Source organism: Carettochelys insculpta, chromosome 2 (genome assembly GCF_033958435.1).
Source record: "Carettochelys insculpta isolate YL-2023 chromosome 2, ASM3395843v1, whole genome shotgun sequence".
Taxonomy (NCBI): domain Eukaryota; kingdom Metazoa; phylum Chordata; order Testudines; family Carettochelyidae; genus Carettochelys; species Carettochelys insculpta.
This window is the reverse complement of record NC_134138.1, coordinates 234915677-234930711: the sequence shown is the minus strand read 5'-3', so window position 1 is coordinate 234930711 and position 15035 is coordinate 234915677. Positions and strand designations below refer to the sequence as shown.

At 38.9% G+C, this 15035-nt stretch overlaps 1 protein-coding gene across 2 annotated transcripts in view; it reads right to left on the bottom strand.

The window, feature by feature from the left end:
- Positions 1 to 15035, bottom strand: part of KRIT1 (KRIT1 ankyrin repeat containing) — a 49394-nt gene that overhangs the window by 14327 nt on the left and 20032 nt on the right. For both annotated transcript variants that reach the window (XM_074986228.1, XM_074986229.1), the window contains exons 10-14: positions 10807 to 10963; positions 8912 to 9019; positions 6719 to 6875; positions 1963 to 2114; positions 123 to 289 (exon numbers count right to left, since the gene is read on the bottom strand). In XM_074986228.1, coding sequence (XP_074842329.1) covers positions 123 to 289; positions 1963 to 2114; positions 6719 to 6875; positions 8912 to 9019; positions 10807 to 10963 — 741 coding nt within the window. The remainder of the gene's footprint in view (positions 1 to 122; positions 290 to 1962; positions 2115 to 6718; positions 6876 to 8911; positions 9020 to 10806; positions 10964 to 15035) is intronic.

Here is a 15035-nt window from a genome sequence, read left to right as displayed (position 1 = left end):
AGCTCTCTAAAGCCACAGCTCAAGATTATAAGAACATGGAAATAGTTGAAATAGTTTAGGACTTGTCTGAAAAAATATTTCATGTTAAAAGCAAAACAATCTCAGTTTAAATACTCACTCACTTTAGGAAACCTTGTTTGTGTTTCTTACTCTCATAATTTCCATAGACTATTTGTAGCAGCAGACTTGCCAGTGTGATGAGTTTGGCATCAGGTGAGGTATAGAAACCTTTCAGCATATTATATCTGGCTTCATCAAACAGGATAAGAATAGCCAGTGGATCCTCAATCTGTTTAAAAGCATACATTTTAAATATTGTGGTTAAAAACCCATTTCCTTTACAAACTAAGTATAACTTTTCACCGATTCCATCAGAGAGAAAGACATGATCTTGTTTAATTGAAATGTGTATTTTCTTTTATCCAGAAGAATAAATGCTATCATTCATAAATATCAACATGCAAGTATTTCCAGTTTCAGAATTATACATTTGAACTGATCTATCATCTATAAATTACAAGTGAATACTACACTGTACCAAATCAAAATCATGTCAAACCCAAAAAAGTTACACTGTTATCAAAAAAAAAAAAATCATAGACTACTAGGACTGGACGGGACTTTGAGAGGCCATCAAGTCCAGTTCCCTGCCCCAATGGCAGGACCAAGTACTGCCTAACCGTCCCTGATAGACAACTATGTAACCTGTTTTTAAATATCTCCAGTGATGGAGATTCCACAACCTCCCTTGGCAAGTTATTCCGCTGTTTGACCACCCTGACAGTTAGGAACTTTTTCCTAATGTCCAATCTAAACCTCCCTTGCTGCAGTTTAAGTCCATTGCCTCTTGTTCTATCCTCAGAGGCCAAGAAGAATAGGTTTTCTCCCTCCTCCTTATGACATCCTTTTAGGTACCTGAAAACTGCTATCATGTCGCCCCTCAATCTTCTCTTTTCCAAGCTAAACAAGCCCAGTTCTTTCAGCCTTTCTTCATAGGTCACATTCTCTAGACCTTTAATCATTCTTGTCGCTCTTTTCTGGACCCTCTCTAATTTTTCCACATCTTTCTTGAACTGCGGTGCCCAGAACTGGACACAATACTCCAGCTGAGGCCTAACCAGCGCAGAGTAGAGTGGAAGAATGACTACCTTTTCACTCTATAAGCTCTATTTATGACCAGTTTCTACCACCCTTACATCTTTCTTTCTTGTGGAGTAATCCCACTGATATCATTCAATTATGTGTAAGAAGAAAATATAACTCAGAATGAATAAGGGCGCCAGAATCTGGCCACTAGAAAGTGGGCAGGACCGGAGGAAAATCTGATTGGCTTAACTAAGGTTGCAATCCATAAACAATACTAAATGTTTTCTGAGTAGTTTCTTAGGAGTTCACTCTGACAAGTCTTTATTGTATTAAAGGAATATTGTTTATGAGAACCAGTTGTTCATAAGAGTTTGCTTAGTACTATTTTATTATTATTGACAATACCTTCATTTGAAATGTTAAGTGATTTTCTGCAATTTCAATAAATAAAAGGATAATAAACCTTATAGTTCTAAAACATCAGAGGCTTACTCTTCCATTGTCCTTTCCCATAGTTATTAAAAGGAATTACAGGCTTGATCTAACTCCTATCAAAGTGTTAACAGGAATGTTTTCTTTATACAAAGTGAGAGTTGGATCAGGCCCTACATGCACACATGCAGAAGATCAGATCACTTTAATTGACTGTTACTCTTATACCTACTAATATTTTCTAACAAGTCTAAATCTAAAGTCATGGTATTAAATTCCTATGTTGCAATTTTCTTCTCTTTCTTATTGGTCACATGGTAAAGAGGTTCCAAAATTCAAGTTCAAAATAGTAATAGATTGACATTTTAATTAACATATTGCCAGTGGAGGACAAAGGTTTCTATTTCTGCACCAATATTTCATATCAGCACATCTAACACAAACCTTTTTTTCAATCTCCAATGGAAGTCTCACATCCCTCCTCAGGAAAAGCTGTGGAGTTTCCCTATGAGGATCCAAGTTTGTCAGTTCACTGAGTATTTCAGGCCAGTCCCGAACATGCTGCAGAGGTTTATGATACGGCTTCAGCTGGAGGCCTGGAAAATAACAGCTTTTCATTTAAAATAACAAATAGGGGAATCAAGCACATACATGCACAAATGAATGCTATACTAAAATGTTTGAACTGAGAACGTACTTGTCTCAAACAAAAATGTGTTTTCTTTTTAGCAATCATGCATAAAGGTCACAAACACAGTGACAAATTTCTCACAGAAGGGGCCAAGCCAATAATTCAGTACATACATATTTTAATTATATTCAGCTTCTCAGAAATGAACTGTAATTCTTTTTAAAAAGTAAATAACTTTACAAATTTAAGTTTGTAATGAAACATATGGGTGAACCTTCAAATTGTGAGTAAAGGGCTGAGGCCAAAACAACTCATCAAATAAAATATTTAATTAAAATAATTTCCACTTATTTCTTTTGAATCATTTCCTTCTGCAAATGCTGTGGAATCACAAATAGCTAATTCAGGTTATGAAACTACACTAAGTACCAGGTTTTAATGACTATATTAGCTAGTGGTTGTATGAGTTGTTTTAGGAGAAATACAGAATCCAGAACTCAAGTCCTGACAGGAAAATGAACCTTTGGATTTTTTTTTTTTTTATAAACATATTTGCCATTTATAGACTGTAACTGTTCCTGGATGGAGGCTGTGCCCCTTCTATGGTGTGTAAAGCATCATCATCCTAACATGTTGCAACTCTGCAGTTTTTCCTGCTTCCTTCTATGGAGGCTGACCTACAGATCTAGATCCTTGTACCAAGTTGCACAGAGCCACAACTATATTCAGGAAACCAATTTGACTGTCCTGCTATCCCTCATGATTTCCCTACTGTCCACCTGTCTTCCAGCACCCCACTGCTCCACTCTTCCCTCACTTCTCGGGCTTCTGCACAGCTAGGCAGAATCCCACAATAGCAACACCAGGACTTTCCCCCGTGCTCAAAAGGTACCTCTAGAGCAGCTGTTCCCAACCTTTTTGAGATGGTGACCCATTTTGACAGTTCAGTAAGACTCTGTGACCGAAGACAATTCAAAACCAGGGGGGAGGCCCTCCCCTGGGGAAATATAAATTTTTATTCTCCACCCCCCCCAGCCTTAAACCTCTCACAGCCCCAAAATGTCATCCCCCGCACCTACCTCACACAAGCGCCGCTGTTGCCCCCTGCTGCTCCTTTGCCAGGCTGCCACCAACTCCACACAGCTAACACCCCCAGTCCTCCTGCCCTCTTTCCCCACCTGCAGCGCAGGCAGTTCCCTGCCCTTCAGCATTGAAGTGGGACTCAATGTAATTGGTTTAACAGCTGGATCCCTCCTGCCTGCCATGAAACCAATTGAGTTCCATTTCAGTGTAGCAGGGCAGGGACTGGGGGGCTATAGGAGTGAGCCGTGGCAGTGGCAGGAGCTGCAAATGGCTCTTAAGGGGCCACATGCAGCTTGGATCCACCCAGCCAGTGACCTTTAGAAAATGTAATGGTGACCCCTATTTAGGTCCTGACCCATAGATTGGGAATCCCTGTTCTAGAGCTTTATTTATTTTTAACATTCTTGGAAATTAGTTGTTCTACTTGGTATAAGGAAACAAACAACCACTGGGCCACAGACAAAGAGTGAAATGACTCTATAACGTAATGATCAGTACATTCATTTGGGAAACCCAAGATTCATGTCCCTTCTCCAATGACTATTTAATATTTTCTACAATGGAAAAGCTTCAGTAGGAAAGACTCAGACTCATATCAACTATCCTAGGGCCCAGTGACTAGGGGATTCTCATACAAGGTGGGACATCCAAGTTCAATTACCCTCTCCATGTTTGGCAGCGGTGTGGGGAAAAAAGCACTATTAAAACAATTTCGACTCAAACACATACTCACTGTATTTTAAATTTCAGATATTAAAAGAAGAAAGCAGCACTGAAGTTTAGACACTAACACTGAATTCTTAACATAATATACTTTAGTATTAGCACTACCACAGGCAGTACGTCTAATCCAATTTGAAGAAGTTGAAATCACAATGATAGTGTCTCACATTAAATTGGCATTAAAAATGAGCCCCACAGGAACACTCTCATAGTAATGCTGTTTTACCACCTTTTCTGATATGTAGTTAATCATGACTGGCTACAGCAGGGGTGGCCAACTAGTGACTCTTGAGCCACATGTGGCTCTTTGCTCAATGAAATGCAGCTCCTCCTTGGAGCCACTGCCAAGACTGCTCACTACCACTCTGTGCACGTGCCCTAGTGCCTGGAAGAAGAAGTGTGTGGCTGTGGCAGGAATGGCTCCGGTGAGACCCAGGCATTGGGTTCCAGCAGGGCTGGGGGTGCCTAGCTCTGGGAGAGGGGGAAGGCATTGGTTTACAGCGGGGAGCTGGGAGTGCCTAGCTCTGAGGGGAAGGGTAGAGGATTGGGTTAGAGCAGGGAGGCTAGAGGTACCTGGCTCTGGGGGGAGAGGAAGGAGAATGCGTTACAGGGGTCACTGGAAGTGCCTGGCTCTTGGGGAGGGGAGGGGAATTGGGCTAGAGCAGGCGACGGAGGGGGCAGCATTAGTAGTCCATGAGCAGACTGTGTTTTGTGTACTATATCTGTCTATCTAGATAAAAATAAATATATAATATGTGGCTCTTTGCACTCTATCCACAGCTATTTTAGCTCTTTGTCTCTAACTGATTCGTCACTCCTGGGCTACAGCTTATGCATGGTTCTACCTATCTTTTTGAAATCTGGTTTGAAAGAGGTGGTGTGAATGTTGCTAGAGGAGAAAGAATTACACAGATATACACTGTAACATATGACTTCAATCCAAGAGGATGCTCAGCTGCCTGAAAAACCTAGCAATAGGAATAAGCATGCCTCTCCTGCTTCTATAGAGCTGACAACTCGTATAAATTAAAAAAGCATTAGTGCAACACTGATTGCATGTGTTTATTATACATATGAAGTAAGATGAGGCATCAAATCTACCTTAGATACACATTTAAGCAGACTAAACAGTCATAAAAAGAACCTAATACATAATACTAGTCAGGAAATACAGTATGTACTTAGGACTGTCATGGGGTGAGGAGGCCCCTTCATCAGCACATTGATCTTCTGCTAAGTATGGACATGCCTTGGGAAGTAAGAGCTGCAAGGAGTGATAGCTCTCACACCAGACGACAGGCCAGGGGAAAAGGACATGATTTACATATGGAAATTAAGTTGAACTGTTTTATTTGAGAGAAATAAAAAATTCCATCTCTGAAAAAAAGAAAAAGGGAATAGAATCTTGTAGCAGCTGAGCGTTCTTTTGATCCACTAATGTTAAAATTGCCCACTGGTTTACAGGAATGAACTACAACGCTTTAAAAATTATAAACTATTTATGATCTCAAATAATTAAAAGAACATATGTAAGTCCAGTCCTTGAATTACTACTCATAGGAATAATTCCACTTCCACTGAAGCTGATTAAGTTAAATGTATGCATGTGGTGCATTTATCTGAGCAAGGTTTGAAGGATTAGGCAAAAACTTTTAAGAGTGAATGCCTAAAACCAGGTAGCAAAGTCCATACTTATGCACATTAATAAGTGACATGACTGAAGTCATTTCTGTCTCTTAAGCTATGGCTACACCAGCGAGTTTTGCTGATAAAACTGGTGGAACGTCCACACGCAAAATGTGTTTCATCAACAGTATGCTGACAAGAGTTGGCACCTCTGCTGCCAAACCTTTTTATTCTCTCAGATGAGGACGAGCACCTTTTGTTGAGAGGTTCTGTTGACAAAAAAGCTGTCTGGATACTCTGGGGGGGCCTTCTCTTGACAGACAGGGCATCCAGTTCAATGCGCAGCCCTGTCTGCTGTACATCCAGGTGCCTGTTTTGTCGAGAGAGCCGCCAGGCAGTCCAGCCGCTCTATCGACAGAGTGGGGCACTCTCCCAATTGGCTTTTGTGAATGGCCCCCACTCTGTCAACAGAAGTTTTGTTGGGAACTCTCTTCCAACAGTGACTTCTGTCAATAGATCACTGTAGTGTAACCACAGCCTTTATGTATATACATCTAGTTCTTTTTGTAGAGTGTGGTCAGGCAGACTACTGTAACAGCTTCGCTGATCTCCATGATTTAAAGTTCAAAATGTTTTTTCCACAATTCACATCACCGATAGTATTACATATCTAAGATATTTAACAGTGCACAATCTCTTCCCCTCTTTTCAACAGGAGCCACTATTATAAAAAACATACATGACCAAGAACTACAGGCACCAAATCTAAGTTACTGAAAAAAGCGTGTTTTTTTTTTCTAGGTGTTAGTCCCAAAACCCAGTAACTCAACACTGCTCAGTTTCAAAGTCTCATCTAACGACCAACACACCATCTAGTCAGATCTTGGTTTTTCAGCAAACGCGTTTCTACACTACAATAAGCAAAATTTTCTTAGTATTTTAAGCGTCTGAAGAATGACTCAGTAATGCAGAAAATTAAGGGACAATATGTATGACAAAGAAAGATGACAAGTTTATTGTTTGCTCTATCAGCCTTCCTCATGTTCTTTTTTATTTTATCTAGACATTTACAAAAATAAAAAATCCTGAAGCCGACACAATACCCACAAGAATGTTGTAAGTTCTCTAACTACTTACTAAGGTTCTCAGAACAAATCCAAATAGTAAAGTACTGCTGTGTTTCTTGAGACAGACGCATTCCTTCCATTATCTGCTGTACAGTGGTGTTGTTTCCGTGTTTCAATTCAACAGAGCGATATGACCCATCCATTCGATATATCCGTACCTTTTCATACTATGGCAAAAATATATAAAAATGCCATTAAAATGTGACAAATTAAAATCCCACTCCACTATAGCTTTCATTTCCAAAAACATCAATTTTTAGTCTAATTTAGCAGCATTTACATTTTCAGAAAATAATTTTGCAGAATTCTTCTATATTTATCTTGGATCAGAACATTTTACACAGCTCTGCAGGGCCTAAGACCTAACTAGCATTTTCTTGCCCTCTACATTCTTTTACTGTTCCCATTACCCTAGTAGCTAAGGTACAGATTATTGAAAGGTATTTAGGCATTACAAAGGTGAGCAGAACAATGCATAAATACTTTCAAAAATCTGGGGCTAAGTACACATGTATGTCTTGTCATGTACATTCTGTGATTACTACTTACTCATTGACTATGAATTATTTACATAACTAGTTTATATTAAAACATCTTATTGTTACCCTTTCCTCCGTGCATCCTCTAATTTGTTTCTCTCAGCCTTTAAGTCTTATCTTTAAGGTTATAAATTCTTTAGGGCAAAAGCCTTAATTTATTATATGCTGTTTGCACAGCTCCTAGCACAAGGTGTCCACCAACCTACTTGAGATCTTTAGGTGCTACTACCACTACCTTTATTACTAATTTTTACTCAAAACTCCCAAGTTCAGTGGATTATGGGTGCAGAACATGTATGTGGTAAATAATCCCATTTAAATCAGTATAACTGTGATTAAGTATGAATCGGAACTGAGTGCTTAAACTTCTATTTCCAGTTGTTTCAATGCTTTAGCTGTTTAACAAAAAATTGAAAACTTTTATTATAATATCAGTGTATTTTTCCATGTTCCAGCTTCTCTGTATTTCCCAAAAAAATTCAGAGACACCAAGCCTGGAAAGTAACAGAGAAGAAGCTATGCTAGCAAGCCTGGAAAGTTTTAGAAAGGTGAAATATCTTGCAAAATGATGACAGACTGAAAAGGAGGTTAGAATGGGAAACATTTTGCAATCTTAACTATAGTACTTGCTCGCACTTCTACCGTGGTAGTTTTAAACATTTATATGTAGCATATTAATCTGGTTACATGAAAAGGCAGTAACATCTACTGTTAAGAGTTTAGAACAACCTCTTTATATTGCAAAATGACAGGGATCAGTTCCTCCTTCAATGACACAAAAAGTCAAAGGAAAATTTCCTTTCAAACAATTTAACACCAGACTGTATCAATATAAAAAGTACTAGTATACATGCAAAAGAAAACACTGATAGAATGATCACTAGACACAGAAGAATTTGTCATATTTTGTGCTTCCAAAAATCAAAATATGGCATTTTAAAATCTTTTACCTATGGCTCTGCAGCCATAAGGAAGAAACAAACATTCAAAATGACATGTTTTTTAATTAGTTCACACCAACACAGTAGACCCCAAGTTACACGGGGGTTACATTCCTTGCAACCACCACGTAACTCAGATTCTGCTAGCAGGATCAGGAAAACTGACCAGCCGGGGGTTCTGCAAGCATGAAGGAAGCTGGGAACCAAGTGGCAGCTTGGCTTCCAGCACTCCACCTCTGGCAGAAGCCAGGCACTTCTCCCCAGCTTCCCCCAGCTGTGGAGAAGCTGCACCACCATGGCCGTCTGCCTTCACCACTTCTTAGGGCTCCCCCAGCTGGGGAAGCTGCGTGGGCAGACAGAGGCAGCAACGCCATTTCACTCAACTGGGAGAAACCACACTGCAGCAGCTCTCTGCCCTGATGAACTCCCCCAGCTGGGGAAGCCCTGTGGGCAGACAGCCGCTGCAGCAGGGCTTCTCCCTTGCTTCCCCCAGCTGGCGGGGCTGGAGCATTTTCGATTTGCATTTAACTTGCATTAATGCAAGTTAAGTGCAAATCGAAATTGCACATACCAGGCAATTACTGTACCCCAAATAGCTGTATGTATCCTGTGGACTGTCATTGCTGTATGTGGACCTATCAATTTCCTTGGTTTTTCACTCTGGATACATTTTCTAAGACTTTATAACATGACCACTAAACTATTTAAAAAGTAAACACATACAGGTTTATTTATGGCTTCCTTTAACAGTTTTGCTGTTTCTTCCCAATCATTTTGTTTGCTCTCTTCACAGACATTCAACGGGGATCTTCCTTGTTGATCTGTAATGTGCTACAAATATTAACAGAAAGAGTTGAATAAATATAGTTTTTAATTGAGAAGGTTATTTTCTAAACTTATTAACCTTTACCTAAAGTATGTGGGATTTTCTACAATATTAAAATCATCTGTTGTTCAGAGTTCAGTGAATGGATTGCTTAAATATTTTTTGTTAATTGTGTTTTTCTGTTTATTTCATCCGTTTCTGGCAGCCAAAACACGAGGATAAAAAGAGCATGTGCGTTTTCAGGCCCGTATTAAGGAGTATTGGTAGAGTTATATGAAAAACCTTGCATAGAGCTTGCTTACACTAAACCTTATTTTAGCCAATGCTGTGGATCATTTATCATCTAGCTACCAATTTGACTCAATTTAAAAAACAATTTTACTACTCTGATTTTGTATTCCTGTGCATTCTGACATTTCCTACACAGGAAGTAAAACAGATAGTCAAATCTTCTCTGGTGGTAGTGATGGAGAGGGGAGGTTGTAGTTCCTATACAAATTACTTACTTATCAATAAATTAAATGTAATATAACCAACAACAAAAAATATTGCTCCACTTGATGGAGTTATGACTTTTGTGAATAGCCTCAAAGGGTAGCCTTGCTAACCTGTAGCTTCACAAAAAACAAGTAGTTCTGTAGCATCTTAAAGGCTAACAACTTCATTTATTAGGTAATGAGCTTTTTCTTCAGATTTGGAGCAGAAATAAGAATACCTTATATAAACCCTGGATTCTTACTTCTGCTTCAAACCTGAAGTGGGTTTTACCCACAAAATCTCATTATCTAATAAATAAATTTTTTCGACTTTAAGGTGCTACAGGACTGCTTGTTTTTTGTGAACAAATGTGAAGAATTTGCCTCCCTCATTCTACACTTAGTTCTTTCTTCTGCAGCATACAAACATCATCTCTCTCTTATTGTGTGACTGTTTTGTATTTGAACCTATCCAGCTCTATTTCTCTTTTTCTGCTCCTTGTCTTTTTAGGGAGGCAGGCACTGTCTCCATCGCAGCGTGTACACTACAGTGATCTTTCAAAAGACGACCTTCTTTCAAAAGAGCATGTCCATACAAACAAGGACTTCTCTTGCGAACGAACGCCCCCAGAGCATCTACACATACTTTATTCCTGAAAGAATCTCTCGAGACAAAAGGTGCTCTTCCTCATTTGGGAGAGGAGAGAATGAATGAAGTGGCCATGTTCTTTCAAAAGGAATTTGAAAGATAGCATTTTGTGCATGGACAGTCCACTTGTTCTTTTGGAAGAGGGCCTGATTCTTTGAAAGGACTTGCTAGTGCAGATGCAGCCTATATGTCTACAGAGCACCTAGAACAATCCAGCCAAGCCCTGATTGGAGCCTAACAATACTACAGCAATTAAAAAAACCCCACCATTAACTAGAAAAAATATCAGAAATATGCAGTTTGAGCAAAACCATGGGGGCAGAGGAATTTACTTTCTGTTAATGAACTTGAACGCCACAAAAATATAGTGAAAGCTTAGACTAAAACCTCTACTAAAATCTAGTTAAAACACAGTTGACAAAGGGCAGTAACTATACGTCAGTCTGTATGATTGGTGCAGAAGATGGAGTATAATTACCACAAGAAACACCTGGAATTTGGGAGTTTAAAATTCGTATCCTTTTTAATTAAAAAGACAATTAAAAATAAAACTGCATTTCTTAGTGTTTTACCTTGGGAAGTGGAGACATAGAATATGTAAGAAATATTGTAAGTGTATGCTGAAACTGTAGGTAAGACAATAAATCCAAATACAAAGGTATCTTACTCTGTCAATTTCTGGATGGTTTAGAAGAATTTGCACAATTTCAGCATGTCCTCCTACAGCAGCAAAATGAAGAGGAGAGCTAAGTTGTCCATTCAGGAGGTTTGGATTACATTTCCCTTTCTCAAGCAACATTCGAGTAGCTTCAACTTTTCCATACCTGAAAGAGAGATTAAAACAGAATGGCCAAAAGAACAAAACCACATTTAAAAACCCTCCTATTTCATATTTTTTCAGAGATATTCCTGAATGTTCTAGGATGTATGGCACATTTAGAACAGGAAAATGTGATCTAGATGAACTTACTATAATGTGGGTGCACAACTGGTTGAAAAACCGTACTTCGAGTAGTTATCAATAAGCTGCTCTCAAACTGCGAGGATGTATCTAGTGGGATCCTGCAGAGGTCTGTCACAGGCCCAATATCAATCAATATTTTTTATTCAATTACTTTAACAAAGAAGTACAGAGTATACCTATAAAATATGCTGGGAGAGTTTGCAAACACTTCAGAGGACAGGATTATAATTCAAAATGATCTTGATAAACAGGACTATTGGTCTGAAGTTAATCCATGAAATTTAATGAACACTAGTGCAAATTATTACACCCAGTCCAGGTTTACACTAGACCTTAAAAGTCTACCATAGATATGCAATTCCAACTACAGCAACTGTATAGCTGGAATTGATGCACCTACGATCAAATTATCTGGTTTTCCTCACTCAGGGAGCTCAAACTCCCTTACTTCACACAAGATTGAGGAGTACAGGGGTCGACTGTTGACCCCAATACTTGAATTTTTGGAATCCTCCATAGGTGTGCAAAATTGAACCCTGGAAGATAGACTTTGACTGGGTTAATCCCCTGGATAGTTAGATGTACCCTTAGGAAGGAAATGTCAGTGCACAAGTACAAAATGGGGAATAACTAATTAAACAACCGTATTACAGAAAAGCATCTGGGATTATAATGAATCACAAGCTTAACATGAGCCAACTCTTTTGTGAAAAAAGTAAAATATTCTGACATGTATTAGCAAGAGTGCCATTCACATGTTGCTAGAGGTAGCTTCTCTGCTCTACTCTGTCCTCAAACATAATAAGAAATCTTGCAAAGAAAACAGCAATCGCTTATTCTGAATGTCCACTGAAGGTAGACAAAATGAAATCAACTTAGTTTGCAGCAAAGGATATTTAGATTAGATATTAGGAAAACATTTCTAACTCTCTGTGCCTTAAATATTGAGTCTGTTCTGGTATGGGTATGATCGGAAGAAGTGGGTCTGTCCCACGAAAGCTCTTCACCTAATAAATTATTTTGTTAGTCTTTAAAGTGCTACTGGACTGCTTTTTTCTAACTACAATGATAGTAAAGTATTGGCACAGGCTTCCAAGGGAGTTCATGGAATCTCTGTCACTGAGATTTTTTTAAGACAAAACACTAATCAGATCTATGTAAACTAGTATCCTGCCTTAGCACGGTGGGGGCTGAGATCTTCTCCCAGGTCTGTATTTCTCTGATATTAAGAATAGAGGTGCCTTGTGAACAATTGTAGTTTAGATTACAGGACTACAGAGCAAAATTATTTCCTAGATAAACCTTCTCCTTTGTGGGTTGTAAGTGCAATCCTTGAGGAGGCCATTTAGGGTCTGGGACAAATATATTTAAAAAAAAAAATCTGTCAGGGATGGTGCTTGGTCCTGCTGAGAGGGCAGGGGACTGGACTCAATGACATCTTGAGGTTCCTTCCAGTTCTATATGCATGTATATCACCATATATGTATTTTTGAAGACTATTTACATGTGTAGTTATGGTGAGAAATAGATTTGAGACATTCAAATTTTAATGAGCTAATACCATTTTATAATGCTTTAAAAGAACTATAATTTCCTTCATTCTTCAATAATTCAAAAGATAATTGAAGGAAGTCTCCCTGTTTAAAATAAAAATCCACCTCTGGGCTAAAAAAACCAAGGATAATTATTCAAAGGACATATTTTCAGAATGCAAGGATCAAGGGTTATAATGAAACTTCTTGGCCTAATGTTATCTATAGTGGCCAGGTTGGGCGACTAACGCCATCTCAAAAGAAATCCACTATGATGAGCTGTCACGTAAGTTGAGAACAAGAGGAAGACCAAAGCTAAGATTCAAAGATACATTCAAAAATGCCATGAAAAAATCCTGGGAATCCACATCAGATCAAAATACATGGCAACAATTGCTACAACAGGGCATCTCATCCTTGACAGAATATATGCAAGCCGCGCAAAAGAACTTTGTAGTAGAAGGAAATGCTCTCAGACTCAAGAATTTGGAAATAGACTGACATGCAGTTATTACAATTGACTGTGCAAATCCAATATTGGAGGGATAAGCCATGAGGAACGCTGCAGACTCAAACACTGCCTACAGAACCTCACTGCCACTGCTAACCACCATCTCTTGAGATGAAAGGGGCCATAGAATGGCCTGGTTACTACTACAGGTTGAACCTCTCTAATCCAGAACTCTCTTGTCCAGCAACATTTGTGGTCTGGCTTGATTTTAGTTTGCAAGAATGACCACTTCTCTTGAGTGTGGCCAAGTTTCTGGGGTCCCATAAAGCTTGTTTATAGCTACCAGTCCTGGCTCCCAGTTTGCTTGGCTATTATTTAGCTGCAACTGACCCCTAAATGTCTTCTAATAGCTCAGTAAACAATGGAAGTGTTGGCAATATTGCTAGACAATATTGATCTCCCATGGTCCAGCAAATTCTCTTGTCTGGCACCATTCAGGTGCCAAGTGTGCCTAAATACAGAGGTTCAATCTGTATAAAACATACTGTAGAGAAACAACATAGAACCAAAATAAACACTGAAATTATAAAAATGAAGGAAAATATTATTTAAAGTTCTTTCATTTGATCTTTGTACTTTCAAAATGGACTCATCAAGCCACTGTTTAATAATAATAATAATGCTCTTCACATCTATACCACATTCCACATGATATTACAATAAAATTTTTAAAATTCTGCTTATTTGAATCATTATGCGGTTAATTTTCCATATTCATCTTAGAACAGACAAAAATCGATGCAGTCAGTTTCATATTTGTTCATTCCAGTGTCGCTTTCAAATTCTCAGTACTGTAGTATTTGCAGAAGAATAATTAAAGACTAACAAAAGGAAAAGCAAAGCAAATAGTTTAGGAACAAAGCTGAGAGTCTTGAAAACATGTGTAGTCAGCAGCATGTTGTACAGATGTGAAAGATGAGTGATAACGAATGACTGGAAGAGAAGGTTATTTGTGTTCAAGAGGAATTGTTACAGAAACACCCCGAGAATAGGGCGGATGCAGAAGGTCACCACTGAGGAATTATATAGGAAGAAACAGCCAAAAAAGAACCTACTACAGAAGGTTATACAATTGAGGCATGTCTACGCAGCCCTGAAGCATAGTGCTGCTAACAGCAGAGCTATGTTAATGAGATTTCTAGAACCATTCGCATAGCTGTGCAAGATTTCGCTCTTGGCAGAGACAGCTGCCATCAGTAAAGAGGCTGAGTGGGTATGTCTATGCCACCTAACCCCCCCAGCCCTCGTTGCTAGCCCCTTATCCCTGACTTTCAGGGGTCGTGTAGACACAGCCTGGAAGTTACAGCTATTCAGGGATATCTGCAGAATCAACAATGAATGAAAAACAAAGACCCTGGTATTCGGCATAATGGATGGTTTGAACAGGAAAGGTAGACCCCACAGAGAATGGGTAGATGGCACAGTAGATTGGCTTAGTTTCTGTAGACTAGCTCTGCACCACTCTGCACTGGACAGAAAAAGATGGAAGGAAATAGTGAGGGAAGCATCGGACACCAATGGGTGCTGAGCCCCTAGTTGCTGGTGATAATTAAAAATACTTTCACTGAAAGTTCAGAAAAACACTGAAACAGTTCTACCAATCTTAGGTTTTGTAATATTTGTTTTAACAACATCTAAATTTTGGGCTAACTTTCAGTCATCAATGTCCTTTTAATCAAATTAAAAACACAGACTGGTATTCTGGACCAGATCCATTGTACATCTACACTAGTAGAGTCTCTGGTAGAGGCCAGCACCAAACGTTTCAGAGGAAGGAACAAAAAAACAACCATGAGGCTGCTTTAGAAAAATATCCTATTAGATTTCCACTCCTAAGCCTTTTAGTCAGACATCAGCTTAAACCTTGAAACATGCGATTTAATTTCTCT